The sequence below is a fragment of the Lepisma saccharinum genome, chromosome 1, assembly GCF_977018435.1.
Source record: "Lepisma saccharinum chromosome 1, izLepSacc3.1, whole genome shotgun sequence".
Taxonomy (NCBI): Eukaryota; Metazoa; Arthropoda; class Insecta; order Zygentoma; family Lepismatidae; genus Lepisma; species Lepisma saccharinum.
In genome coordinates, this window is record NC_139229.1 from 192,552,272 (window position 1) to 192,566,431 (window position 14,160).

General features: G+C 35.2%; 2 protein-coding genes across 3 annotated transcripts in view; one reads left to right on the forward strand and one right to left on the reverse strand.

Annotated features, from left to right (window-relative positions):
* Positions 1-4,529: 4,529 nt before the first annotated feature.
* Positions 4,530-12,308, reverse strand: LOC145977993 (stimulator of interferon genes protein homolog). The gene has a single exon (XM_083110356.1). The coding sequence runs from the start codon at positions 11,898-11,900 to the stop codon at positions 10,743-10,745; it is 1,158 nt and encodes a 385-aa protein (XP_082966482.1). The 5' UTR covers positions 11,901-12,308; the 3' UTR covers positions 4,530-10,742.
* A 467-nt stretch (positions 12,309-12,775) lies between these two features.
* Mtmr6 (Myotubularin related protein 6) overlaps positions 12,776-14,160 on the forward strand; it is a 175,961-nt gene continuing 174,576 nt past the window's right edge. For both annotated transcript variants that reach the window (XM_083110393.1, XM_083110387.1), the window contains exon 1: positions 12,776-12,920. Coding sequence is in view for 1 of the 2 variants with exons in the window: in XM_083110387.1 (XP_082966513.1) it covers positions 12,897-12,920 (24 nt within the window). In the remaining variant the exon portion in view is untranslated. The remainder of the gene's footprint in view (positions 12,921-14,160) is intronic.

Consider the following 14,160-nt stretch of genomic DNA (forward strand, 5'->3'; position numbering starts at 1 on the left):
TACAACTTTATTAGGCAGAGGTGTGCAGCCACTGTGATTGGATATTGTGCATTTTTCTTGTATGTTATAAATATCTGTGTCTAGTGGCGGCTGGTGGTTTGGGTGTATGGGTGTGCACCTTTGCCTTGCATCCAGAAGAAATGTTGTTACTCTCACCCAATTATTCTCCAATCAGTCCAGATGGGGGAGCAGTATTCAAGAATGGGAGAGAGAAAGGATTTAAATTAATATGCTAATGGCTGATTGGTTTTGGATTTCAGGGAACCTGTACAGAATACCAAGGAGACGGATGGCTCGTTTAGTAGTATATGTAATGTGGGCATTGAAGTTTAGCTTTACATTGATGATAACACCAAGATCTTTTTGAGAGGAAAACCTTTTTGATGGGACTGTTTTCGAGAGTATAAAGAGATCAGTTTGTTCCTTTTTATAGAAATGGTGAATAACAACATGTGAGGCACCCCTTGAGATCAATTCTAGCTACGGTACTGGATCTTAGGATATTTCTTTGCCTTTTCTTCGTCTTCTGTCTTCTTTTTCTGAAATTCAGCACCACTTGGACGTTTGTTTTTAAACATTCCTCACTTCATTAGCAACAACTACAAAAGAAACTTATGAACTTATGAACATACGGGAGCAGTACAGTTTCACCAAATCTTGCTGAAACGTGGGCAGTAAGTAGGGGCAGGGAGAGGTGAAAACGTTGCCAGTGCATTTTCTGTGGTCTACCCTTCGGCAACGTAATGAATCACTTGAACTATTCAGCTAATGAAGATTTTATTCTAATCTGGTAATTCATTTTCTACTTTTCTAGTAATTAACATTTTCTGTTTGCAGTTATAGGGGCATAAAACAGTTTATGGTTGTGCAGAAAATAAAACTTTCGTGAACTATCGGAAATTTATCATTCTTACTGGGCCTCTGAAGCCCATGCACCGTGGGGGTGTTATTCACGCCCCTGATTACATAGCTCATTGGTAGACTAATACCCTATTTATGAATAGTTAACACGATTTTGCTCTTGCATAAAATTAATTATTTTTTATGGTCAATTTTCAACTATACTCTGTATGATTTTAGGTACATAGCAGTGCTAGCTACATTTGGAATTTTTTTATTAACTTCAGTTATTGTTAGGACCTGAGGAAAGTGACTTCTTGAGTAAATTATTCATTTTCTTTGTCCAATTGTGCTATATCGAGTTAAAATACCTTAAGTCATTCTATCCAAAATAAAACTACACTTAACTCTCTATGGCAAATAGTTCATTATAAAGATTAAAAAGGATTTTCATCCATTTGAAAAGACTGCACTTTAAAATTCATATTGGCTAAAAAATAAAAGCAGTTTTTGACAAAGCTGGTGTTGAAATTAGTTTGTCATACCTTCATATGCACATAAATGAACAAAAAGGACGACTGAAATACCATCACCATCTGCCAGCTGGCCATTAATTGTAGATGCAATATCGGATTTTTCAATGCTGTTTCGTACTTTTCACTCAAACTGGAAAAGGAATTTAATACTATCATGAAGTTGAAAAGTGAATGGTAAGTACTCCTTTTTTTTGTGAGAGGGGGATATTATTTGTATTCCCACAAACATACACAATATAAGTGAAGATTGTTATTTGAATGTTGTTGTTAGTAGTGCAAGATCGAAAATTGAACTTCCATTAAATGTTAACTTGTCCTGCACCTTAGTCTAATGTGCAAGCTTTGTGCTCAGACTACTGGATGTGCACAGGTTGGTCTCTCCTGGGAAAAGCATAAGAATTTTGCTCCTGATATTTTGGCCTGTGTATGGGACTGGTGACCACCCACCATTGTGAGGAAATTGGAGAGCTGTGCCATGGGTTATTATGAAACGGTAGGTGCTGTTATGTATTATTCCGTAAATGATGCTGTACTGAGCTGCAGCTACACATTTCTTTGCTGTAGGTGACAACAGAATTCGACACTCATTTGCCAATGTTCCACTCATTTTGAGGGGCGTGACTGAGCACCATGACAGTTTTCAAATACAAGTTTGTATGCCTCTAACGAAACACTATTATTTTAATTATGAAGCATAATTAATTTCATGAACACCTATTACTGAGGTGCTTAATTAATTTTAAGTTGTCATACATTTATTGCAAGGGGATAACTGCCGTTTGTGGAAGAAGAAAATAAGCATTTTAAGTTAGTTAATGTTTACAACAAAACTGCAAAATTCTTAGCAGCCCACAAGCACTGCAATGACATTGGCTTCTTCGTGTATTCAACTTGAACCAATCACCTGAAGAATTCTTACACAAGGAACTTACTTGCAACAATTCAACCCATATACAGATACATAAATGGTATTTAAAGTAAATTAACTTCTGTATAATGAAAACTTGCCATTATCACTCCTCCTATGACACTCACTACTCAATTTTCACACTCATCGTGTTGACTAAAATGTTCAACACCAGCGTAACACCCACCTGCTAGACTGAAGGTAGTGCCTTATACTATGGGTATATGGAGTGTTTGCCAGGATATGTGCTTTCCTTTACTTCTACTTGAGGGTATAGATAACTAATCAACAATAAAACTAAAAGTAAATTCCAGTATGCCACAGCAGTTTGAGAGCCCAGGCCTACCCCAAGCAGCTTGTCACTGAGTACTGCTCTTTGCTGACTTTTGTCACCAGAATCTGATACTGGGACCACTTGCACCAAAGGCGAAAGCCACTTGACTGCAAGGGTACTCAATAAACATTAGGCTACTAAAACTTGCTGGCAAATAACGTGTTTCCTGCACAAGTTATATTTTCACACAGTAAACATTTGTTTCCTTGTTATTGTCTCATGTATTGGATTGCATAATCTTTGTCAATATGATATCATCAAGAGAAAAGTATTAAAATTGTTTAGGAAGTGGTGCTAACAATGTTTCCATGCATATGTGTAGAAAAAATAAATCTTAAAGTTCTTAAAAGCTTTAAGTTAATGATCATACACATTAATGTCCAAAATAAATAAAACTTTCATTTCATTTAATATCTTCACAACATATTCTTCTAACATTTCAAGACTTTATATCAATGGGTGCTACACAAGAAATCAGATTAGTAATCAATATTTATTTCACACTATGTATCAATAATTTTTTAAAATGCATGAGCAAATTCACAACAAACATATTACATATAGTGATAATTTATACATGACAAACCATGGAGTGCTTTTTAACAAAGTTTAGTAATGTCACACAGCCAAATGTTGTTTACCATCTAGGACTTTCCATAGACAGTAAATATCACACAACCACATGAAAATAACACATACACACACACACAAATTGCAGGTTAACTAGATTCACTCAATGCATGAACTACACAACACACAAGTCAACAGGTACATCAATCTTTGAACTACTAAAAATAAATTTGCTGCTTTGAAACTGGAAAAATTCATGTTCATAGGAAACATTTACTGGTAACAAACATTCAACTATTACCTGAAGAAATTTCCAAAATAGAGCTTGGCCTTTCATAAGTCAACATTTATTAAAATATTTTTTTATTGATAGCTACCAGGTGTGGCACAAGTAGTTATAAAAATGTAGTTTTAATGACTATTCCAGTCATATGAAACATGATATTTTCTGTGGGGCTACTAAAAGGACAAAGTTTACCAACACTGAACCTTGATGCCCTGCATGCAGCAATCACTGATGAACTTAATGCTGTTCCAGAGGACTTTTCCAAACGTGGTGTTTGAATTTGAATGGTTTTTAAGACTAGTGTAGACAGGGTAATTGGGACTGGACCTACAGTTTAAAGTGGGATCTGAACCACTGTGCAATGTGCCTTCACTGGGTATCAAACCCACAACCCATTAAATACCACACTTGATGTGAGAATTTGGAGCTACACCTTGTACTCACAGGTGTACACCAAGGGGGTGTTGTTGGTCACCTCATGGAAAAGAGAGACTGACTTAACTGTGTTTCATTAACTTAGCCTATGTACAAAATAGTTTGTGCCGAAAAGTACAGTTTTGCCTGTATTAAAATCAGGACACAAACAGCACAAAATACCACACATCATGGTTTGATTGATTGATTTGGTGTTTTAAGTCCACTTTATGCACAGTAAGGCTAATCAGGACTGGACATACAGAGTAAAGTGGGATCCGAACCACTATGTGCCTCCACCATGGGGGAAGCCCCTGCACAGCATGGAAACAGAAGGCCACAACAGGCTATCAACATTTCGAGGATATCTCGCACAATCATCACAATTAAAAAAGGCAAGATAAACAGGAAAACAGTATACAAAAAATTAACCAGTAGAGCCAAAACTTCTAATGACAACCAACATACTATTTATGGTAAAACACACACAAAAACACTTCTCAAACTAAACACATTCTTATTTGCACGCATTCAAAAATAGTATTCAGGATCTTAAACTTTGCAGCTAAAGAACTACACAAATATGTATGTGTACAAGTTCCATTCATCACTACATATTTACATAATGATAATGTTTGAAAATTTTGTTACCATTTTCAGATTTCTGCACTAACCACTCACACAGAATATCTATAAAACAATATCATCATAATTCTGAGTTATATATTGCACCGGGATACAATTACAAACAAATCGTAAGATATTATTTATTGTATTAAAATCATGTCACTAGTTCCGGTGTAGATAATCACAGCCAAACATATCTAAAACTAGTAACTACAACTTATGACATGACGTGAATTGTTATGGACATATAAAATCAACAAGTACCATCGAGGTTCTTCCCGGGAACTACAAATTATAATAACTTAAGTTATAGTGTGGATCAGTCATAGCTATTTAAACCTATTCTGCTACATGAACCAAACTTTTTTTTTTTACTTCAATAATTATAAGAGTACATATACCAATAATCATGCTTGATTTGACTTGTGTGCCCTTTTCTTTGTACTCTCACGGATTCTTAGTGTGTGTCTCCGAGATGAGTCTTATGTGTTATGAGATTGTATAATAGAGTATGACATTTGTCTGCTGCCTCACCTCACAGCAGATATACCTCATGCCTCATTACTTTTATTGTATTTCTGTTGTTTTTTTTCCTCCCACTTCAACGATGACAACGATGGTGATAATTAGATGACATTGACGGAAGCATAATCAGAAAGAATACCCATATATTCATATTACCGAATCAGCACAACCCTAGGCTGGTGTAGCACATGCTTGTTTGCATGGAATGTGCGAGACCACACAAGCCATATGCAAAGCAGTTTCAGAACTATGGCCCACCTTAGTAGTTAAGGAACATCTTAACTAGTGCAATGGCCCATGTTCAACTGCTCAAGTAATTACTGGTCTGACAAGAAAATAGGACACACTTGTTTTTCTATCTTATCAGTTTAAACATGCCAACAAGGATGAATGATGATTAAAATCAAATGCACATTTGTGAGCTGTGGCTTGAACCCTTTGGGTGAGATTATAAGGTGACCAGGCAAATTACTTTGTGAACTGACATGTACAAAAATTATTTTTGTAAAAGATCAATGAATTGTTGGTATGTTTCTTTAAGTTCACTTTGTTCTCCGAGACTAATCGGAACTGAACTACAGTTTAAAGTGGGATCTGAACCACTGTGCAATATGCCTCCACTGAGGATTGTACCAGGGACACCCTGATTACAAAGATAAATGAGCAGCAAGTCAATCAATGTCTGTTTCTATAATTATAGAATTGCATCCCCTTATTAGCAATCAACACTGTGTAATACTGTCTGAAACTTACTACAGTGGAACATTTGGCACCAATATTCTTATTTCATTTACATTCACTCACGAAGATTTTTCTTTCACTTGATTGGGACTAGAAATATTAATTGACAAGAAGCTACTCATAACATTACAATAATTGTTTCATTTTACTTAGCTTTTCTGCCACCTCTAGCTAATTGCGAAGATGAGGATGAATGGTGATAGGATGGAATTGATTAGAGGGCAGTCACAAAAACATATGGACAGGACACAACACAAGTCTCACAAAAGATTATAGTACTGACCGAGTCCAGGCTCCAGTGTCTTATTAGGGTGCAAGAATGCATTCCAGGGTGTACTATGTGGAAGATATTCAGAAAGTATAGACAAGTGTAATGTAAATGATAAGGATATGCTTCATATCAACACTGTGCACTGAACTACAGATCAACATTAAACTCAATTTCCTTACAGCTAGCAATTTTCAACTACCTTTCAAATAGTGTAATTAGAAAGTCATGAAGTTCTGATTACAATAAAAATAAATATCACCCTTCATGATATGTGTGCCAATATACAGACTTTTAGGTACATCTTTATGCAATGTAATACTGCGAATTCATAGTACAGTAAAACCTGGTTCATCCGGACCCCAATAAGCCAGACTTCGATCAATCCGGACAGTCAAAAGGCAGAAAAAAAAGCAGAATGCAAGGTATTAAATGTGGCTAGAAGTCAACAAGAGAACTTCCCGATGAAGAGGCAGTCAACCACTCATGAAATTCTATTTCCTGCAGATTTTGTACTGTACTGTATAGTGTATTTAAGCCTATGCTCTTTAAACACACCATAATAAACGTGTTTTGTTGCTATAAATAGAGTTTTAATGCACTTTCTACTGTTTTTTTAGGTTATTTCAGTTAAACCAGTCAACTTATCCCCCCTATTAGTCCGCACTAACGATGTTTTACTGTATTGTGATGTCATGTATTTTCATTTACATTGTTGAACCTAAAAAAAAGAGAAAATTACAAATGTTGTTAAACACACACACAGACGAATTATACTACAAACAAGATTATTGAAATCAGTTCTCCAGGACTTCTTAATTCTTCCCTTTAAAAGGGCTACATAGCATGAACAAAAGAAATGTTGAACATATTTTTTTTCACCATACATGATACTCATTTTCCTCATCTGAAAAATTAATTCAAAGTAACAAGTAGAGAACGCAGTGTGACAACAAAATACTGAATATCTCGCTCACATATGAACAGTAACTACTGTTTGTTTCCAAACAAGTTTGTTAATGTCAGTGACGGTCATATCCAAGAATTAAGATAGCAGGGGGTGAAAAGTAAATATCATGTTGTGGCCTGGCCATCATTTATATCCATGATAAACTTTGGCTAACTGATTCAACTAAATTGCTTATAAGGAAAGAGATGAGGAAGGAAGTTATGTACAGCAGATATTAATTCAAAGCTGATTAACAATGTTACCACATAGTTAACTCATAACCTAAGGAAAAAAACAACTTTAACAACCACGTGAGCCACAATAATTGATTGATTGATTTGCTTTATTTTACTTCGCTTTATGTGCCATTTTGGCTAATTTGTGAATATGGGGATGAGTGATGACAGGATGAAATTGATGAATGGACATTCACAAATATCCATGCCCCTGCTGGGATTCGAACCCAGGACCCCTGGTGTTGTAGCGTTATATGCTAACCACTCCACCACCAGGGCCAGCATGAGTCACAATAAGCCCAATTGCATATTCTAATACATATAACAATTACAATTTTATACATATACATTTTCTGTTTAAAATCACACACAGTCTTTTTTAAAATAGATAACATTCGCTATTCTGAACAAACAATGACTTTGTTATGTGTACTCTTTGGTCCAGTAAGAGAGAGAGCCAAGCTCAATTTGCCTTCGGCATAAACTTTGGGTGCGTTATAATTTTGATGGTATTGTATTTGGTAACCACATTTCTAATGAACTAAGTCTTGTTATCAACAGACATGTAAAAGAAAACCATAATAACAAGTCTCAAGCCTTGAATATTATGGAGGAAACAAAACTATAATAATAGTCAAAGTTAGTTTTTATTAATTCACCTTAAATTTTAAAAGGCCGGCTCAAGAAACATTGTGTTATGACTTTTAGTCGAATTGTGTTCTTCACTGTCTGAAAATTATTTTTTCTTATGTTTCTCATTTCTAGATTCCTAATCTATGTAATCATTTTATTGTGTTTCATTCAAGACACCATCACTAACATATATAAAATTATCAGTCTCTAATGTTTGCCAGTTTATGCACACAATGTTTACACTGCTACATATACCATAGCCCATCATTGAAAAGTGGATGAAGGGATAATCACATTCACACCAGAGCACCAACTGGGTTATTCTGAAAGGTGTTTGAGATTTTGAGGGGTTGGAAGAAACCTAATGCCAATCTTCAGCTCTGAAGATATTTTAAATGAATTGAGTAACACTGTTTTGAAATGAGCTCTGAAGATATTTTAAATTAATTGAGTAACACTGTTTTGAAATGGTGGAGTAATAAACTTGCTTTCAGAAAAGTGTTTTTTTGGGATATTGTGAGAGTTTAAATAATTTTAGGTTTAAATGTTTGCAGACATGGAAAATGACTTAATCTAAAAACAGTGTCGGATAGACCATTACATTCTGATTTATTTCGTATGCATTAGTTTATTATGTGTGTTTTGTTAAGGGTGCTGTTTAAAATTTACTAGCTCATAAAAATCTTTATTAAATCCACCAAGCTAATAAAAAGGGGTGCCAACAAACAAGTTTACTGAATTTCTTGTTTTTTAGAAGTACAGTAATCCGGCAGATATGAGATCAGAGGACTGCCGGATTAACGAAAATGCCGGATTAGTGGAAGTTCATTTAAAAAAATGCATTTTCATAGCAAAACCTATGTTTATTGCACAAAATATTACAAAATATGTACGTATGTACAAATATTAAAGTGGAAATTAGTGTTGTAAAAAAAATACGAAACAAGATACACATTGCATGTTCCTGTAGTTTACCGACATGCAGTAACTTGTTTTCCCTTCCACGCTCCCTGCTGGACTACTGGAGGGGCTGGATTGGTGAAGTGTCGGATTATAGAGGGACCACTGTATATACATATTGCTTATTGGTTTCAGTTCTTCTCATTTATTGATATTAACTTTTAAGAAGAAGTAAATAAACATATACGTGGGTTTCATGTGACGTCAGGATGCGCACAGCCGCCATATTTGCAGCCAACATTATTTGTTGTTTGCAAGGAAATACGTAGTGTCCTTTACATCTGCACGATTGTTTTAAATAATGAATGTCTTCTGCCCACCTCCTTGAATCCCGTATGCATACAAGATCTGGCTTCAATCATGGCTGCTCGAAGCCACAATTCAACAGTCTGTGACATAGGTGAAACACACCTATATTTGGCAAATTCCACAGCAAGTGATCCTAATCCAACAAATAGAGGGAATGTGAATATTATTATTATTTTCCCATACATTAAGGCATACATTTTTGTGAATGCATAAAATCTGCAAGAAGTCATTAGTATACCAACAATATTATTAATCTCTGCTACAAGAAAATAACAATATTTTAAACATCGCAAACATAACACATAATCATTAGTGGTTTTCACGCACCCAGGCTACAGTGTCATACTCAAAATACTTAAGGAAACAATGTAATAACAAAGACTGTCAATAAAGAACATCAACTAGGTGGAAAACACTACATGATGAAATATTTTTGTTTTTGAAACACATTAAGAGTACTAATAAAATAGACCTACAGTAGTCACAAACAGCACATTAACAAGAAAAAATCACCTGAAATGAAAATCTTACACTTGATTTATGTACTGTACGTACATACAAAGTTTGTTTTAAGTCCACTTTATACTCAACAAGGCTAATCAGGACTGGACCTACAGTTTAAAGTGGATTCCAAACCATTGTATGGTGTGACTCCACTGGCAATTGAACCTGGGCCCTTGGTTATTATCACTACACTACAAGGAAGGCCCTGCCATTTTATGCATTTTGTGACTAATCGGCTGAAATAAAATATTATCACAAACAATAATGGTTTTGTTCTACCAGAAAGAGAACCTTGTAAATAATCATAATATGTTTGCATTGATTAACCTGTTAAAGATAATCTTAGACATATTCAGAATAGTCCTGCAGACTTCACAATTAGGAGGTTTCAAAGGTCCACTGTACCCCCTTGAGAATTATGCTGAATATTTTTTCACCGACAGATTTCCATGTTTTACATAATATGAAATTGGTTCCGGCATGTGCAAACACAAATAACTGAGATATTTGATCCCAAAATATGGCTCACTTAAGTAAAACCTGCCATCTTGGAATACTTTCGCTGCTTTTTATTAGTATAAACAGTAACAGTTTGAATGCACACTAAAACAGCAAAATAAAATGTTGGAAATTGCTATCAACTCCAAGCCTAACAACATAAAATTATAGCTGCTTTTGTGAAATGTCATGTTGGGTGCTATATTCAGCATGGAGACTTCAGGGTGTTCTGCTTCAAGGTAAAGTAACACGCAATGTACTTTACATCATAATAACACATTTCAGCGATATAAAAACTGAAAACGTTCATGAACATCATAATCAAATCATGCAAAATATTTCACTTTCTCTAGGGGGTTCAGAGGGTGAGGGGTACTGGTTTTCTCTTTTTTTTTTTTTACACATTTTTTCTTCTTTGTAGCTCACGTGAATTCGGGAACCGCAATATATATAATGCTAAACATTGCCAGAATGTACCACAATAAACCTACAAAAAATAATTACAAAAATTACATGTTTTCCATCATAGGTTAAAAGATGACAACACAAGTCATGGCTTTCTGAATAAATTCACTTGGTGGTATAACATTGGGACTTCGAATATTTTAAACTTTTGTTAACCCATTTTGCCTGGAGGTTAAGTTTTCTATTTCTGCTACAATAATATCTGCTACATCTATGGGATTTCCTAATTTGTCACAATCATTGTAATATATTATATGACACATATCTCGTGTTCTAGCATCATTCTGAATTATGTACACTAAAGTTTTAAAAAATACAAATATTAATTCAGCCTTATGTTCTTCACAAAACCGTGAACGAGCTGCAGCATTTTCAAATATATTATACAATGTTAGTAAGGGAGTTGCACCTTCTACTACAGCATAAATATGTTCTCCCTCAAATGTGCTGTTTTTCCTGGTTTTAATTCTATAAACTGTATTTTCATACGTACGCCCCATAGTACCTCCTCTGTTGAGTTTCACAGGTTTCAGCCTCTTCTTTACTTCTTCAATTCTGCCATCCTGTGACAGTTCCTTTAAATTACCCGGTAAGTAAGCTGATGAGGGTACAAGAATAAGCAATTTCTTGACCGGAAAATGGCTGTCATCCAGTTGTTCATCTAACACAAAGTCTTCTACTCGTTCCTTTAAACTTTGAGACTCTCTGTGCCCGTGATTCGGTAGTACTATGTTAAGGTACCCATAAAAGAAGCCATATGCCATGCCACTTCCATAATGTAAACCGTCCATTTTCTCCAGCATAATTGATTCGGTGAGAGTACTTTGATGCACATCTAGTTGTTTATGGACAATACTACATATGATAAGAATTCCATAATGTACTTTCCAGTCAATTTCTTTAAAACAAGCACTAATATTTTTACATGTGGCGAAGAATAAGAAAAGCATAAAAAGCGACAAAATGCCAAAGCACACTGATGGAGAATTGAAAGAAAATGCTCTTCTAATCATAATCATGGGATAACCTCGATATCGAGTAGCGAGGTGCCTCCATTCTTCACCTAGTAAACAGATCCTGGACAGCAAACAGGCAATGAATAATAAACCGTTATACAGAATAAAGGAAACTCCAATATCATGTAGTAATACTTCCATATTAAGGTTACTGCCGAGGCTTAACAATGCAGTCACTATAACACACATGAAGAGTAATGAATATCCTACAGATGTATTTCCTCTGTCATGTAACACTGTTGTCGAGCCATATACACTCCGCATCTTGAATGATTCATTCATTCATTAACAATTAGGCGGACAACTTTACGAAGGTGTATCCTCCTATCTTCAGAAATTCCTATATTGTATACTGACATACATTCTCAAACATTTCACATCTTAATTTATCTGAATAGTTCATAGTATGTCTATGGTTCACACCAGACACAATCAAAACAAATAAACATCAGTCAGACAACAACTGCAGAAGAGAAAACGACGACAACAAAACATCCAAGTATAGCAGCATCCTAACAACAACAACAACAACAAAAATCCCTTCAAACGATAGGAAGAGCTCTCAGTACAGGATGGCAGGAAAAACAATTCGATGTTTTGAAGTTTGTTCAATGCTTTGTGAATTATCTTTTAAAACATCGATTATATAGCAATTTTCTCAGATGCTCTGCAAGTGATTCTATGATGGGTCTTCCTTGTCGCACAATAGTTTTGCTACCTCGTGTTCTGACGTCAGATAAGGAATGGCTACGAGGGTAGGTTAGGTTCAATTAGTATAAATATAATGAAAAATTATTATTTAGGCTAAGAGAAATAAACCTAGCAATTCTAACCTAATAACGTAAGCATCTAGCCTAAAATTAAAGAGGTTTTTCGTGACGTCAGAACACAAGTTGCTAGAGTGTTGTGTGATAAGTGAGACCTTAATGATCTAGCGCACTGTTTATGTGAAAAGTCTAAATGTGTACGGAAGCACGTATATAAAGGGAATTCACATAAATAAATAATATTTTCTTCATAGACTTAAAAGTATGTCATTTTTCGATCAAGAATGTAACCAAATGAAATGTAATATTAAAAAAATCGCATTCGATTCTTCACACAGGGGTATTGACATTGGCCTGAAATAGCTTACCCGTGCATATTTCGGAAGGCGAGCGGCGAATGTCTTCTGCTTAGCATCGTTCTGCTTATTAGATTGTGTTACGGCAAAACTACTGAAACAAATTTGATTACCGTTTATGGTGGAGGTAGCATAGTCATCGACTTACTAAAAACATGGATCATATTAATTTACCCAAGGTATGTTTTCTCTCTTATTATTTAAATTCCATTCAAAGAAAATATTTCCATCGTTGTGTATGTTGACATGGTGACAAGTTGCAAATGTCAAATTAACATGCTTTCCTTGCAACGAACTTTTAGTTTTTGCCATGGTAAGAACAATAAGATTATATTGTTTATTTGGAAGTATTTAATAATCTCGAACAATTTTGGTACAGTTTTTATCATCCCTATGCACCATGCAAAACAAAATCTTTCCTCCCAACGTACAAATGCACACAGTCATTTTACAGTAATATATTGAGGTAATCTGGCATAATTCGGCATTTAATGCTGATAATTTATTCGGCAAAACGTCCGATTGCTGGATGCTGATATTGTTACTATACATGCGTTTGCTACATCATATGCATTCAGCGTCGCACATAGCACATTTTATAGTAAGTCAACATTTTCTGCGTATTTCTTGTGGAACGATTTTTCTACCCAGTATATTCCAGTAGATCTTTGGTGAAACCAAATGTTTAGCATTTTTTGTTTGGAGCGGTTCCAAGTTCTACTCCCAGCAGAACCTAAGGAATTTCGGGGCCCACATTCTGATAGTATATTTCAGATTCCATTATTATACATATATGTTTTTCGGTAACTGTTTGTTATATCGGAGACGCATTAAAATCGGATATTTTGTGTTTCGCATGGTTCGTACTTACCAATTGTGTATTGCGGAACATAGTTCAAGGTGCCATTATGCTTTTTTACACGAAAACACAATTTTTCACATACAGAGTGATTTTTCTGATTCCTTTCTTTGCTTCTGCAACACACAATATGGCGAGTACATTTTGACTCAAGTTGTGGGTATGCAGTGTTTCCAACCTTCTTCACTGAAAAATACTTATTATCATGTTCGTCACATGTGAAAGTTTTACATTATGCACAGGTAGCTGACAGATAGCCCCACGAACCATTATGCATGGTAGCTGATGGATAGCCCCACGAACCATTTCCGATAAGGTTTGGTTAGGTTAGGCAAACATAGTTAAAAAAAAGGTTGGAAATACTGACAGGGGCTTACGTCATCAAACGAACACAGCATGCAGTTCACGTATGTGAAATCAATGGCAATTGTGCATCGGTGTGATATTTCTCTTGAAAAATACATGATTTCCCGGTTAAGTAGATTCCACGATGAAAGAAAATACCTCGACAAACGTTGGAAAGGTTGGAGAAACTAATTTCCGTAAGTAGTTTCTTGTGT

Coding starts and splice junctions, on each gene's coding strand:
- LOC145977993 (XM_083110356.1), bottom strand. CDS start 11,900: ATGAATGAATCATTCAAGATGCGGAGTGTATATGGCTCGACAACAGTG.